At 50.0% G+C, this 15932-nt stretch overlaps 1 protein-coding gene across 3 annotated transcripts in view; it reads left to right on the top strand.

Annotated features, from left to right (window-relative positions):
- Window positions 1-15932, top strand: part of TPST1 (tyrosylprotein sulfotransferase 1) — a 542880-nt gene that overhangs the window by 506219 nt on the left and 20729 nt on the right. For all 3 annotated transcript variants that reach the window (XM_069614863.1, XM_069614864.1, XM_069614865.1), the window contains exon 4: window positions 3689-3739. In XM_069614863.1, the coding sequence (XP_069470964.1) occupies window positions 3689-3739 (51 nt within the window). The remainder of the gene's footprint in view (window positions 1-3688; window positions 3740-15932) is intronic.

Genomic DNA, 15932 nt, shown 5'->3' with positions numbered 1-15932 from the left:
CTCCCTCTGGAACAGCCTCCCTGACACTTTAAAACTTGAGGAGAACCATCTCTGGTTCCGGAAGCACCTCAAGACCTTTTTTCTTCGCTTCTGCCTTCACTCCCCCTTTCCCCTGCTGATCTGCTCTCTCTTGGCACTGTGCACCTGGCCACCCTCTGTCCCCTGGGACCAGGTACCTGCTCACCCTGACACCCCCCTGCACTGCCTCCTGGCCACTCCTTGCACTGGGGACTGTATATGTGCCCATACAGCCCCCCCCCATCTTTCTTCCTTTTCTGCACTTATCCAGTCTGCTGCCTTAAACACAGAACTTGCCACTTGCTGGCTGCACTACCACTGTTTATTGCCTCCATTTTCTTTTTATTTTATTATTATTTATCTGCTCACCTGCTCCGCACTTTTCACTCTCCCCTTTCCATGCACTTTTTCTTTTTTCACTTTTTCATGCACTTGCACATTCTCAATGTCACTGGGCCTAGTAAGATCGCTGTTGTGTTCTCCCCTGTTCCCCTCCCTTGCCTAGACGCGCTCTGAAACACTTGTGTACGAGCGCGATACAAATAAAATATCATATCATATCATGCCAAGAGTATTTCCCTGAGGAGGCATATTATAATGGATATCTGTAAATATGTTAAAGCTGCTTTTAAAATATTTGATAGACAATATTAATCTTACATTAAAAAGTATGTATACGAGTTGTATTTAGGTATTCTATAGGGGTATAATCATTGTGTTGTGTGGTATTATATTGTATATTTTCATATTAATGGCGAAAGACGAATAAACAAAAAGAATGAAAAACAACTGTAGGCCTCTTCACTTCTAGTGTCCAGCTTCCTGCCTCCCCTTCCAGTGCTCATGTGTGGACCTTCCTCCTTCCATTGTTCAGCTGAAGATGTTCTTGCTTCCAAGATTCATCTGTCTACTTCCTCCTTCCAATGGTCAGCTGTAGACCTTCTTTTCTTGCAGTGTTTAGTTGCAGACCTCCGTCCTTGGAGTGTGCAGCAGCAGAAGACCTACCACTTTCCAATATTCAGCTGAAGATCACCTCATTTCAGGGGCCCGCTGCTGCTCTGCTGATCTTTCAATCAGTGTGAAGAAAGCAGAGGAGAGCTGGAGAGAGGCTGCATGCACATTGGAGTTGTCACCTCTCTTATACCAGCTAAAAGGCTCCTGCTTTAAAGTTATGTAGAGGCCCTCCAAAGTAAGGAGCTCCTATTACATTAGCAGCCATATCCCATTTCCTTGACTGTATCCTCCTTGGGAACCTTCTCTTGAAAGAATTTACAGAAATAGTCTGGGTTTGCGATTGCTAACTACGCTAATTTGGATAGATTAGTACTACTATTAGCTACCTTGAAACCTCCTGACACTCTGGAACAGCCTTCCTGTCTCTCTGCGCCTTGAGCTGGAGGTCCTTAAATTTCGGAAACTACTCAAGACCTTCCTCTTCTCTTCTTCCTTCTCTCTCCCTCTCTCTTGCTAACCTCCTCTCTCTTTCTCTCCAACTTCACTCCTCCGTCTCTCCCCTAACTCTCTTCAGCTTTACTGACAGGTCGCCTGGCTCACCTCCAGAGCCTTGCAGGTCCCAGGCTCCCCGGCAGTCTATGCACTTGTCTCCTGGCCTCTGCACTATGCTCAGCACTACTACTACTGCACTTTCAGCATTCGTTCCAATAGAGGGGTAACCCCTACTGCACTTTCAGTATACGTCCCATGTGAGAGGGACCCGGTCTGCACTTAACCCAGGGCCATGCTGGACTGGGCGCACTTGTTCCCCCTTCCCTTGCACTTCCGTCTGTAAACTTGCATGACCTGAATTTACTAGGCCTAGTAAGTCTGTCTTGTCCGCCCTTTGTCTCCCCTCCCTAATCTGGTTACACCTGTTACACTTCATGAACTTGCACTAGGAGAAATGCCGTAAGGCCTAGTACGCTAGTTACTTATCTCATCTGTGACTGTCTGTCTGCTATCCAGGAATGATGTGCCGCCAATGACCTCTGCCTTAATGCCAGTAAGACTGAGATTCTACTCATCGGCACACCCACTCCCTCCTTCCCTGCAGCTCTCTGGTCAGCCTCTCTTGGCCCTCTTCCTGCTCCTACCTGCAAGGCAAAAAACCTCGGGGTCATCTTCGACTCCACACTCTCCTTCTCTCCTCATATATCTGACGTCTCTAAGAAGTCACACTACCAGCTGCACCTCCTCAGAGGTATTCTTCCCTTCCTCTCCTTCCCCCAGAAGCTCACTGTCTCCCGAGCCCTGGTTCTCTCGAAGCTGGACTACTTAACAGCCTCTATCTTAATCCGCCTGCCTCCACTCTCCGCCCTCTGAAACTCATCCAGAACTGCGAGACTTGTCCTTGGCCTCAAGCCCAGGGACCGTACCTCTCCAGGACTGAAATCTCTACACTGGCTCCCAGTGACTGCAAGGATTAAGTTCAAAACCCTCTGCATTGTCCACAAGGCTTTCTGGGGCCTGGGGCCTAAATACCTTCAACTCTCTCTTCCTAAATATCTTCCTTCCCGAGCCCTTCGCTCATCTGTCTCCAACTCCCTCAGGGTCAACCGCTTCGCGAAGCAACGAGCTGGGGGTAGATCTCTCTCCGTGGCAGGGGCCTCCCTCTGGAACAGCCTTCCAGCCTCCCTGAAACTTGAGGAGAACCATCTCCGGTTCCGGAAGCACCTCAAAACCTTCCTCTTTGCTTCTGCTTTCTCTCTCCCTCTCCCCTGCTAAATTCTTCACTGAAACTGCACTGAAGCTGCAACTGGGCCACTCTCACCGACCTCGGTCCTAGGCCCAGCCACTCTCCACTTGCACTGCCTCCCTGGCAACCCCTGCACTGCGGGACTGTCTCTGTATCCCTACAGCCCCCCCTTCCCAGCACTTGTCTGCACTTACCTTGCACTTGCCACCATCTGGCCCTATTTATTTATTTTTATTCTACTTACTTTGTAGTGCACTTCTCCCCTCCCCTTCCCCTTTCACTTTTTCCCTTCCCCCTACCCCTGCACTTGCGCGGTCTGAATGACACCTGGCCTAGTAGGATCGTTGTCTGTCTTCCCCTTGTTCCCCCCTCCCTGCCTCGTCGCGCCTTGAAACACTTGTGTATATGCGCGTTACAAATGCCATATCATATCATATCATACTTTTTTGTTAGATCATTTCAGAAACTTCAAGGCCTAAGAATGACTGCTGCATTCCCTTGCTCCCTTCCCGCCTCGAAGCGCTTTGAAGCACTTCACTTCTGTATAAGCGCTGTACAGATAAACAGTTACCCTCCATGTGCAGCGTCCTGATTTCGTTCTCTCTCCTTACTGCATTCTAAATTCTGGAATGCTCTAGATCTCTCTATTTGTTCTTCACCTTCATTGTTCTCTTTCCGTTCCTCCTTCAAAACACATTTGCTGGCGTCATAATAATACAACAGTGTAACTTTTATATTTCATTTTTTATTGTACTGTTGATGTTTGTTCAACGCTTTGGTGAAAGCACTATATAAATTCAATAAATGAAGGAAATTAACTGCTGTTGGCAACCAGAACCCACAAGCTCGTATATGTTATTCCCTTCCTGGTTTCAGTCAGTGCTTATTATGATTAACGACACTTTGCAAGCCGAGTTATATGAAAAGAAGTGCAAAATGCGTCACCTGACTTACAAAAGTTTGCTTTTGTATTTCCAGGTCTCTAAAGGTGAATTCCAGCTCCCCGAGTTTCTCAGAGAGGTTCCACAGGTACAGTATTGTAACTATCTGCTTTACCTCTAACTAAATATAAATGTAATGTTGTTTTATTTATTTGGAGTTTTGTACGTGCCACCTATGCCTTATGACAGCCCCCCACAGAACTCAGGGGTGACGAGGGGGAATTGGAAGGAGACGGGAAAGCTTTAGTGAAATGTACACGTTGAAGAATTCGAGTTCAGTTTGCAAACTGTTCACAAGTTCAGTTTTTCGAGACCCAGATGCCATTTTGGAATTTGGAATGACCTTGTGCCCTTGGCATAGGGTTGTTTTGCTCCACGTCATAGGTTCCGCGACTTTATGGGTGATGAGCTGCCCGTGTGATGTTGCCTTCTGGCTTGGTGTGATGCTGGAAATGCATCGGAGGGACAGGGCCTCTGTATCCTTGTCCTTTACTGCTTTTTATCGGATGTTCTGTCGTGTTTTCCGTGCAGGAGTTCATGGGGGACTCCTGGCGGTGCGGCTTTCTTTCTTTTGGTTTGGTGAATGGACCCGTGGGATACCCTTATGGCACCCATGGGTGGGGGTACAACCCTGTGCCCCGAGTGTATGTTTTTGGGCACCTGTGGGTGGCCCGTAGAGCAGGGTATGGGCTGGTGGCAACTCCATGCTGAGTTCGACAGGTGCGCGGAGTATCCTCCATTTTGGGATACCCCGGCCCTGCCATTGGGATCAGTTGATTCCTGATGGAAAACAAGATGGCCCCGGTGGCCTATTGCTTTCTATTACCCATTACCTTGTTTTCCCAAAGTCCTGGGAAGCCCTGACTCTGTCACTTCCCCCTGACTGGCTGTTGGGTGGAAATGCCAAATATGGTGTTGTTGTGAAGGCCCGGCCAGACTAGCTGGAGCCTTCCCGGTGATGTATGTTGTGGGTACCTCCTGTGGGTGGGACCTGGGTGAATAGAGTGTGTGACGAATATGCATTCTGTGTTGTGGGTGTCTAGTATCTGGTGGGTGACACAATGACTGATGGTTGCCTGCCTGCATGAATGCCCGTAGTCGTGATTGGATGCTTGAGTGTGACCCAGCGGAATGAATGGGAGATCAACAGTATATCTGGGGACCTCTCACTGCTAGGAATCGTGTTCAGAAGCTGAAGTCCACTACGACGAGTAACTGGAGTAACTGACGCTTGACCTTGAAACCCCCGCTGGACGAGAAGGAGTGCTGTGGCTCTCCCTCGCAATCTGAAGGCTGCTGTGTTTCCAAGGACTGACCCAGAGAGGAACTGGTAAGGCGCCCTCTTCCCGAGCTACGAAGGACCATCGTGCACAGCTGATTTTTGCCAACGCTCCCTGGTAGACAGACCTTCGACAGGCTGCCGACCCGATACGGGGACTGCTGAGGAACTCCAAGGAGAAGCACTCGGACTGTTGTCCGCCACTGTCGACGACCGCCGTCGCCGACCGCCGTCACCGACCGGAGCCGCCATGCTCCCGTTTGCCTAAGAACTTCAATTGATCATCGGACGCTCTCGTCTGCATCGTCACCCGCTTGTCTCCCGCTGGAGAAGGCCTGACCGTCGACGCGCCGAGGAGCATCCACCGGTGGGTTTCCCACCACCTAAGGACCACAGAGACGCCGACGACTCAACGCCCTTGCTGGGCCACAGTTCTTCATCATCTCTTTGCGGTCCAGAACTATCGTCACCGAGGTACCCCGCACGCCTCTTCCTTGCAGGACGCCAACGCTCTGTCGTCGACGAGCACCGCTAGGGACGAAGGTGCCACTTCCCTGCCGTAGTTCACCCTGTTCACCGTCGGCCGTTCGATGACCCGTGGCTCCCGCCTGAAAGGGAGGCACTCGAGAAGGATCGGTCGACACATCGTCGGAGAACTCTACTCCACCAGGTACATTGGGGGGGTAAAACCTTAATAGGAGGAAGTGAGACTATCGAACATTATATGGACTGGGCTTGTGCTATAAATCTTTATTTACAGGTTGCCCAGGTGGGGGGATCTCCACACAGAACTGTGCCTAGGGGTAGGGGTCAGAATTCTGCCTATTGTTTCAACCATCTTGCGTTCCTGCCTATCTCTATTGCTGGTTTCCTCGTTATTAATCTGTGTGACATTTTAAGCGTACAGTTGATGCACTTTAATGAGATTCGATAACATTAGTGGTACCACTTTAGAATTGTATATATTTATCATTATTGACTTCCGAGTACAAAGTGCGTTATTGTGATCGTGTACATACCTTTGAATATTAATTATATAAAGACTGTGTTTTCAGTAATACAGTGTGTGGACATTCCTTTGTGGGGGTTCGGGGACTACACTGTACTTAAGAACCAGCCTGCATCACCTCCCGAGAAGCAAGGCCTTGATTGCTCGACCACGTACCAATAATAGAGAATCTTGGCTGGGGTCCTCTGTGCCTCTCCTCTACCATATAGAGAGCGGAGGTACAGACACCCCCTACCAGTCTTTACACTGGTGGCAGCGGTGGGATGCTTATGGTTTTAAGAATCAGTGTATAACCATGCCACTTACAAAATATCTGCACTTTATTAGATTAAGGTTTGGGTGTGTACAAAATAACTGCATTACAAGCAATGGAGTCTATTGCGAATGGTAAATTGACTCGGATGAGCTTAGAGGCTCTCCAGAGTGCTTGTGAAGTCAGGGAGTTAGACTTTGTGGATAAGTCTAGGGCTGAGCTGATAGCTGCCCTGGTGGACTACCAGACTGATGGTGAAACTCTTGATGAGGGGGGGAATGCAACCAATGAGGACTCCGCCCCTGGGGTTTCTACTGAATCTGTTTCTGGGAATGCCGCCATTCCTGCTGCCTCTGTTCCGAATCCCAGCAATTCCTTGGCGCTTGAGTTATTAAGGATGAAATTGGCCTTTGAATATCGCAAGTTGGAAATAGATGCTGAACTTAAGAAAGAGGAGCTGGCGCAACAAGTGGAACTCAAGAATAGGGATCTTGAACTTAAAGACAAGGACACTGAATGTCAGAGAATCCAGCTAGAGAAAGCTCGACTGGAGACTTCAGCGAAACCCAGTGAGAGTGTCAGGTCCCCAGCCACTAAATTTATGAAGGATTTGGTTGGTGTGTTTTCGGAGGGTTCTGATATCCTCCAATGGATTGAAGTGTTTGAAATGGGTTGTGCAATTCATGATGTTGACAAAAGAGATTGGGCTAAGTGTTTGCTAAGCAGAGTGCCTCAAACTGGATATGACTGTATTCTGAAGCTGAGTGTGGAAGAAAGGGGTCAGTATGAGTGTATGAAATCTGCTTTGATTGCCAAGTTTGGCAAGATGCCTACCCAATACCTTAAAAGGTTCAGGGATTTTAAGAAAAGAGAGAATGTGTCTTGGGTTGACTGGGTGAGTGCTGCGCACATGAATATGATGGGGTGGATTGATGGTTACAAGGTGAAAACTTTTGTTGAATTGTCCCACCTGTTGTTTTTTGAGCATTTTTCTGAAGCCTGTTCACCAGAGCTGCGTCAGTATGCTGCTGACCAGAACATTTTGGATCCCTTTAAGCTGGCTAGGTTGGCTGACAAGTGGGTCTCCCACCGGGTGTCCCCTAAGCACTCCAGTGGGAAGGACAAGGACAAAGAAAAAGGGGCCTCTCAGAAAGCTGAGGAGTCCCAAAAGAGGTCACAGTCGAATAAACCTAAACCCTCATCTCCTAAGACCCAAAAATCTAGTGGGGATAAGTCATCTGTGGGTGGGAATAAGAGTAGTGGTCCACCTGCTGCAAAGCAGGCTCCTGGTGGTTCCAGTACCGTACCCCACCCTCCCGGTACTTGTTGGGACTGTGGGGCTCTGGATCACAAAAGGGGTGACTCCAAGTGTAAAGGTAAGGCACTCGGAGTACAGGCTGTCAGCCTGACCTACCCTTACCCCATGTCTGAGGTGGAGGCCACTGTCCTCCCCTCCTCTACAGGGATCACCTTTGGTGCTCCCGTAGAGATTTCCTTAGTGTCCCTTGGGGCCTGGGACCAGTACGCGGAAGTACTGGCGACTATCCCACAGAACACCTGTAGATTTTTTAGAAGTGTCCTCCTGAATGGCCAGCCTTATACTGGTTTGAGAGACACTGGGGCAAGCATGACAGTGGTGGACAGGACCGTGCTCAAGCCAGAGGACTATGTAGATGCTCCTCTGAGAACCACCAGGTTAGCTGGTGGGCCTCCCAAATTATCGCCTGTAGCCCGAGTCACACTAGTAATTGGAGACAAGACAGCAAAGCTTCCTGTCCTGGTTCAGGACAACGTCCCTGCTAACATTCTGTTAGGTCATGATCTAGTCGAGTTGGGATTGATTGCGGATGGTCTTCCCATGACTGCTGCTGCGGTCACTAGATCACAGGTGACACCGGGTCTGTCTGTGAGTCAGGTCCCCGAGCCGAAGGCGCGGCCTAAGGCACGACAAAGGAATAGCAAGAAGGCCACCTCTGTGGAGGGAGCTCCTTCTGTTCCCGCTGTTCCTACAGCACCCATTGGGATCCATGCTCCGGACGGGCTGAGTCCAGTGGTAAACCCCGTCTCAACTCGTGTGGGAGAAGAGCCAGAAGACTCTCCTGTGGGAGAGGTTCTCGACCCGGAGGATCATCTAGATCTTCAATGCTTGTTAGCTGAAGGGGGACCCTGCCGGGCAGACTTCTGTAAAGGACAGAGAGAGTGTACCTCTCTCTCGAGGGTCTGAGGAAACAGGCCCTGTCCCAGGCACAAGGAGGAGTGCCTAGGACTTTCCAGATTTATTGGGAGGGTGAGCTCCTTGTTAGTGAGCCCACTAAGCCTGAACCTGGTGCCCTCAAGAGGTTGGTGGTACCCCAGCTTTACAGGCCCTTCCTACTGCAGTTGGCGCATGAGGTGCCCTTGGCTGGTCATCTTGGTACCAAGAAGACTAAGCAGAGGCTCTCTGCCCATTTCTACTGGCCTCGGATGGGAGTAGAAGTGGAGTCCCACTGCAGGACCTGCCCAACTTGTCAGTTGTCTGGCAAAACTGGAGGCAGTCATTGCCCCACTGCAGCCATTGCCAGTGGTTGGCACACCGTTTGAGAGGGTGAGCATCAACATCGTCGGTCCCCTTGACCCTCCCACGTCAGGTGGACATCAGTTCATCCTGGTTTTGGTAGATCATGCCACCCGGTACCCTGAGGCTATACCCCTTCGGACTGTTACGGCCAAGGTAGTTGCCCGGGCTCTCCTGGGCATTTTCACCCATGTTGGATTCCCCAAGGAGGTTGCCTCTGACCGAGGATCCAACTTCATGTCTAGTTACATGAAAACCATGTGGAAAGAGTGCAGGGTAACCTACAAGTTCTACACTTCTTACCACCCCCAGACCAATGGTCTGGTTGAGATATTTAATAAAACTCTCAAGGGCATCCTAGGTGCTTTGGAAGAGCCCCTAAGGAGGAAATGGGATCTCCTCCTGCCATGCCTGCTGTTTGCTTACAGAGAGGTACCTCAAGAGGGCGTTGGTTTCAGCCCCTTTGAGTTACTCTTTGGACATCCCGTGAGGGGGCCCCTCGCCTTGATCAGAGAAGGTTTGGAAGCCAGCCCTCCCGGTCCCGCCAAACAAGTGGAGGACTATGTGTTAGGCCTCAGACGGAGGATGACACAGATGATGGGTCAAGCAAAGGCGAATCTCAAGGCCAGCCAGGAATTGAACAAATACTGGCATGACCTTAAAGCATTGCAAGTGGATTGGACTCCGGGACAGGAAGGTCCTTGTGATGGAGCCTACCAAGCCTCGAGCATTGGCAGATAAATGGACTGGACCCTTCAGGATAATCTCCAAGATGGGCAAATTCAATTATCTGGTTGACATGGGAATCCCAGGGGTAGCCCCTCAGGTATTCCATGTTAATAGGCTCAAGCCTTTCCACAGGTGAGTCAAAGTCTCGTGTCTCTTGCTGGCTTCAGAGCAAGAAGAGGATGAGAGTGAGCCCCTTCCTGATTTGCTGCATAGCAACCCTCAGGATGGCTCAGTGGAGGGAGTGCAGCTCTCTCCAGATTTGACAACCGAGCAGCAGAGGGCCTGCAGGACTTTGCTCCAGCAGTATGCCTCTCTGATTTTGCTGACGCCAGGCCTTACACCGTGGTGTAAGCACGAGATTGACACTGGTGACAGCGTGCCTGTCAAGAGCAGGAGCTACCGAATGTCAGATACGGTTAAGAACCACATCCAGGCAGAGGTCGCCAAGATGTTGGATCTCAACCAGCCCCTGGTCCAGTCCCGTGATCCTTGTCCCCAAGGCAAGTTCCCAGGCAGGTACCAAGGATTCGAGGTTCTGTGTGGACTACCGAGGAGTCAATGCCGTCACCAAAACTGACGCGCACCCATTGCCCAGGGCTGATGAGCTCGTGGACACCATAGGTGCTGCCAAATTTGTGAGCACCTTTGACCTCACCTCAGGCTATTGGCAAATAGCTCTGACGGACCATGCCAAGGAAAATACAGCGTTCTCAACACTAGAGGGACTCTACCAGTTTAGGGTCATGCCTTTTGGGTTGAAGAATGCCCCTGCCACCTTCCAGAGATTGGTCAATCATGCTCTCAGTGGGCTGGAAGCCTTTTGTGTGGCTTATTTAGACAACATTGCCATCTACAGTTCCACTTGGGAAGAGCATCTGACACATCTGGGTAGAGTGTTGCAGGCCTTAAAGAGGGCTAACCTCACTATCAAGGCCACCAAGTGCCAGATAGCTCAGGGGAAAGTCACGTATCTTGGTCATGAGGTAGGAGGGGGTCAAATCCAACCTCTCCCCAGTAAGGTACAGGATGTACAGGAATGGGAGACTCCCACTAATCAAACCCAGGTGAGAGCCTTTTTGGGCTTCACTGGGTATTTTCGCAATTTCATGGCGGACTATGGAACCATAGCTGCACCACTGACCGCTCTGACTTCACCCAAGCAGCCTAGGAAGGTCAATTGGACTAAAGACTGTCAGAGGGCCTTTGATGGCTTGAAATAAAGTCTGTGTTGGGCACCCGTGTTGTGTGCGCCTGACTGCAGCCGAACCTTTATCGTCCAGATGGATGCCTGCGACACCGGAATTGGAGCTATCTTGTCCCAGTTAGATGAGAAAGGGAGAGAACATCCTATCATATTCATCAGTAGACAACTCAAGGGTAGAGAACTTAGGTGGGCTACTGTTGAAAAGGAATGTTTTAGTATAGTTTGGTGCCTTAGGCGTTTTAGGCCCTACCTCACGGGGTCTACCTTCAAGGTCCAAACGGATCATAAGCCCCTGAAGTGGCTTTTGCCAATGAAGGGTGAGAACCCGAAACTGCTCAGGTGGTCCATTAGCCTGCAAGGGCTAGACTTCACCATAGAGCACAGACCAGGGAAGAGTCAAGATAATGCAGATGGCCTTTCCAGAAGGTATGTTGACCGTCTGGATGAGGGTATCTATCCCGTGGGAGATTAGGCATCCTCCACATCAGTCTGGTGGGGCGACTGTGATGCTGGAAATGCATCGGAGGGACAGGGCCTCCGTATCCTTGTCCTTTACTGCTTTTTATAGTGTGTTCTGTCGTGTCTTCTGCGCAGGAGTTCATGGGGGACTCCTGGCGGCGCAGCTCTCTTTCTTTTGGTTTGGTGAACGGACCCGTGGGATACCCTTATGGCACCCATGGGCGGGGGTACAACCCTGTGCCTCTAGTGTATGTTTTTGGGCACCTGTGGGTGGCCCGCAGAGCAGGGTATGGGCTGGTGGCAGCTCCATGCTGAGTTCGACAGGTGCGCGGAGTATCCTCCATTTTGGGATACCCCGGCCCTGCCATTGGGATCAATTGATTCCTGATGGAAAACAAGATGGCCTTGGTGGCCTCTTGCTTTCTATTACCCATGACCTTGTTTTCCCAATGTCCTCGGAAGCCCTGATTCTGTCCCTTCCCCCTGACTGCCTGTTGGGTGGAAATTCCAAATATGGTGTTGTTGTGAAGGCCCGGCCAGACTAGCTGGAGCCTTCCCGGTGATGTATGTTGTGGGTACCTCCTGTGGGTGGGACCTGGGTGAATAGAGTGTGTGACGAATATTCATTCTGTGTTGAGGGTGTCTAGTATCTGGTGAGTGACACAATGACTGAGACAACCCTGCCCGAAACCGGTATGAATGCAGCTTGGAGTGTTGAATGGCTCGGTACTTGTCCCAATACACATAACTTGTTGTGAGTGTCTGGAGAGAAGTGAATGGCCTGAATACCTTGTGTGCCTGATTGGCTGCCTGCCTGCATGAATGCCCGTAGTCGTGATTGGATGCTTGAGTGTGACCCAGCGGAATGAATGGGAGATCAACAGTATATCTGGGGACCTCTCACTGCTAGGAATCGTGTTCAGAAGCTGAAGTCCACTACGACGAGTAACTGGAGTAACTGACGCTTGACCTTGAAACCCCCGCTGGACGAGAAGGAGTGCTGTGGCTCTCCCTCGCAATCTGAAGGCTGCTGTGTTTCCAAGGACTGACCCAGAGAGGACCTGGTAAGGCGCCCTCTTCCCGAGCTACGAGGGACCATCGTGCACAGCTGATCTTTGCCAACGCTCCCTGGTAGACAGACCTTCGACAGGCTGCCGACCCGATATGGGTACTGCTGAGGAACTCCAAGGAGAAGCACTCGGACTGTTGTCCGCCACTGTCGACGACAGCCGTCGCCGACCGGAGCCGCCGTGCTCCCGTTTGCCTAAGAACTTCAATTGATCATCGGACGCTCTCGTCTGCATCGTCACCCGCTTGTCTCCCGCTGGAGAAGGCCTGACTGTCGACGGGCCAAGGAGCATCCACCGGTGGGTTTCCCGCCACCTATGGACCACAGAGACGCCGACGACTCGATGCCCTTGCTGGGCCACAGTTCTTCATCATCTCTTTGCCGTCCAGAACTATCGTCACCGAGGTGCCCCGCACTCCTCTTCCTTGCAGGACGCCAACGTTCTGTCGTCGACGAGCACCGCTAGGAACGAAGGTGCCACTTCCCTGCCATAGTTCACCCTGTTCACCGTCGGACGTTCGACGACCCGTGACTCCCGCCTTAAAGGGAGGGCACTCAAGAAGGGCCGTCGATTCCCCGACACCGAACGCCAAGTTCCCCAACACCTCTCGACGATCCGTGGCTCCCGCCTGAAAGGGAGGCACTCAAGAAGGATCGGTTGACGCATCGTCGGGGAACTCTACTCCACCAGGTACATTGGGGGGGTAAAACCTTAATAGGAGGAAGTGAGACTATCGAACATCATATGGACTGGGCTTGTGCTATAAATCTTTATTTACAGGTTGCCCAGGAGGGGGGATCTCCACACAGAACTGTGCCTAGGGGTAGGGGTCAGAATTCTGCCTATTGTTTCAACCATCTTGCGTTCCTGCCTATCTCTATTGCTGGTTTCCTCGTTATTAATCTGTGTGACATTTTAACCGTACAGTTGATGCACTTTAATGAGATTCGATAACATTAGTGGTACCACTTTAGAATTGTATATATCTATCATTATTGACTTCCGAGTACAAAGTGCGTTATTGTGATCGTGTACATACCTTTGAATATTAATTATATAAAGACTGTGTTTTCAGTAATACAGTGTGTGGACATTCCTTTGTGGGGGTTCGGCGACTACACTTTACTTAAGAACCAGCCTGCATCACCTCCTGAGAAGCTAGGCCTTGATTGCTCGACCACGTACCAATAATAGAGAATCTTGGCTGGGGTCCTCTGTGCCTCTCCTCTACCATATAGAGTGCGGAAGTACAGACCCCCCTACCAGTCTTTACACTCGGATCTCATGGTGCGAGAGGTGTGTATTTGGAGCCTGAGGACCAGTAGGTATCAGGGGTCATGTACAGCATTTTGAGGATAGCCCTCCCTCCACGGGGAGTCAGTATAAGGACTAGAGCTCAGCTGTGATATTATTTGTTCATGTAAGATCAAGCACTGTTCTGGCAGCTCGGTTTGGAGCAGGTGGAGTCTTAGGCACATGCTGGAGCTGTAATCCATGTTAGAGGATCAAAGCAGTGGGCTAGGTCCATCCCACCTTACAAGGAAAATTCAGCTTGGTGACTATTTTGCGGCAGATGAATGATAACGAGAAGTCAAACGTGACCTGTGTTTTTCATTCTTTTGTTGAGTATCCTGCCCAATGAGGAGGGCCATTTGACAGGGCAACTGGTTTGTGTAGACATTGCATAGAAGACCTTCCACTTTGATATGATATTATATGATTGGTTATTTGAAACGCTGACCCAGGGATCAAACCTGTGTTGCTCCGGTCATCTTGCTTCCAAGGCGAGCAGGTTGCCCCTGAGCTATCCTCTCGAGACTCATTATGGCACAGGCAGCATCACTGACTCATTCTGGTAGATGTCTTTGGCAAGTTGAGCTGCTGGTATAGTTGTAAATCTCTTTTTTATCTAAATGGAGCTTAATCTGTGTCCTGCTGGTCTATACTTCAGAGGGAACTAGTGGATATCTGGATGCAAATATATAATAATAATGTGCATTGCTAGTGTTGGGCCCTGGGGGACTCTGCAGATCACCTCGCAGGCTATTGACTTGAAGGAACCTATCTTTATTGTTGCACTTTAGAAAGAATGAAATCCACTCGGGGGTGCTTCCTGCTGTCCACAGGCTTATATTGCAGTAATATGCTGTGGTCCACTGGAGGATGTGACCCAAAGACCTGGAATTATCTCCCGACCTGAACTTCTCATTTCCCCATCCTGCTTTATCTTCCAGCAAGTTCTCAACACCTAATTTCCCCTCACTTCATGGTAGCCATGGGAAACTGTATCCTCCACCACCTGATAGCCACGGGAAACGGTAGTTAAAGTTGATTAGCCACATAACAGTTGCAGTTTGTGGTGCACACATCTAGCCGTGCTCCTCACTGTGTCCCTTTCTGTGTTCCATGGAAGCCTAGCCTCCAGCGTCCTCCTGATGTCCTCACTCCCTATAGCGTCACTTTCGCTTGTGACTGCAGTTAGGCTTCAACTTCTGACTGCCTTTTGGTATCTCACCTTGTATAATGGTTGTGTCTTTAATGGTCACCCCCCCATGAGGATAATGGCTTGAAGCCTGCTACCTCCTGATTACCGCTCTAGGTTTGAGTTACCTCTTGTCGCGCCCCATGCTGTATCCTGCATCCTCTGCCTCACACCGTTGGCTTAACTGCTCGCATTCAACCTCCTAGCTGCCCACTTCAGCACCTCCGAGGACCCTTGCCTCTCCTACAATCCTTGAACTTAATGTATTGGATGTTTTTGCTACCTCCTCCGTTTCTAAAATGTCTATCGGCTTGTCCCTGAGCTTTCGCTTGAGTCTTTGGAAATTGTATTGGCCTTGGGTCCAGATCAGTCTTTTTGCTCTTTCTGACTGATGCCACTATTTCTTAGGGGTACTGTATGGCCCCCCTGCATCAAATACTACAGTGTCAGGTGAACTTTGCTCTAGAAAGCATCCTGAAGGCGCCATTGAAACCAGTCCTGCAATATTGTTGTGCTGTATATGTCGCTCTTGCTTTCTCCCATTTTATGAGTGACGCATAAGGCTTGATTGCTTTCTCTTCCTGTTTCATGTACAGCACGTGGACACCCTCTGGGGCCTGCGTATGCGCTGAGTGCACTTTTTATAAATAAGTAAACGCTGTTTCATATATATGTTGTCGTCTGGGCCATTATTATTAAGGTTGCCAAGAGATTATTCAGCCATCAATTTTCTATCTCTCTGGTTTCTTTTTGAATTGGTTGATAACCGTAACCTTCCTCTCCATAGCTAGAGTTGATACGATAACAGTATAATTATTGCTGCCCCCCACACTCCGAGCAGATCAGTTCCACTGGTCATTCAGGAAACACTGCAAGACACTACTCTTTGCGGCACACCCCGTTTTGGCACGGCCGTTTTGGCACGCCACTTTGGCTGCAGAGCCCCTTTTGGTTCGACCAAAGGTGCGCGAAAGCCAATTCGGCATGACCCTTTTGGCCCGAGGGTCGTTTGGACGCTGCTGACATTGCAGCCCTGTGTGCAAACGGCCCTCGTACCAAATGGGCCCTCAGCGGATGCTCTAACCCTGATAATAACTCCTCATTTTGACTCAAATGAGGAGTTATTATCTGAAGCGGGGTGTATTGTTTTTCGTGTCAGTTCCATGCGTTCAGAGATGTATTGACATGATATGATATAAGTCATTTATAACGCGCCTGTAAACAAGTGTTCCCACAGCTGTT

The sequence above is a fragment of the Ambystoma mexicanum genome, chromosome 9 (genome assembly GCF_040938575.1).
Source record: "Ambystoma mexicanum isolate Mex_15411 chromosome 9, UKY_AmexF1_1, whole genome shotgun sequence".
Lineage (NCBI taxonomy): Eukaryota > Metazoa > Chordata > Amphibia > Caudata > Ambystomatidae > Ambystoma > Ambystoma mexicanum.
Note: the sequence above shows the minus strand (reverse complement) of the source record. Positions and strands in the feature narration are given on the sequence as shown.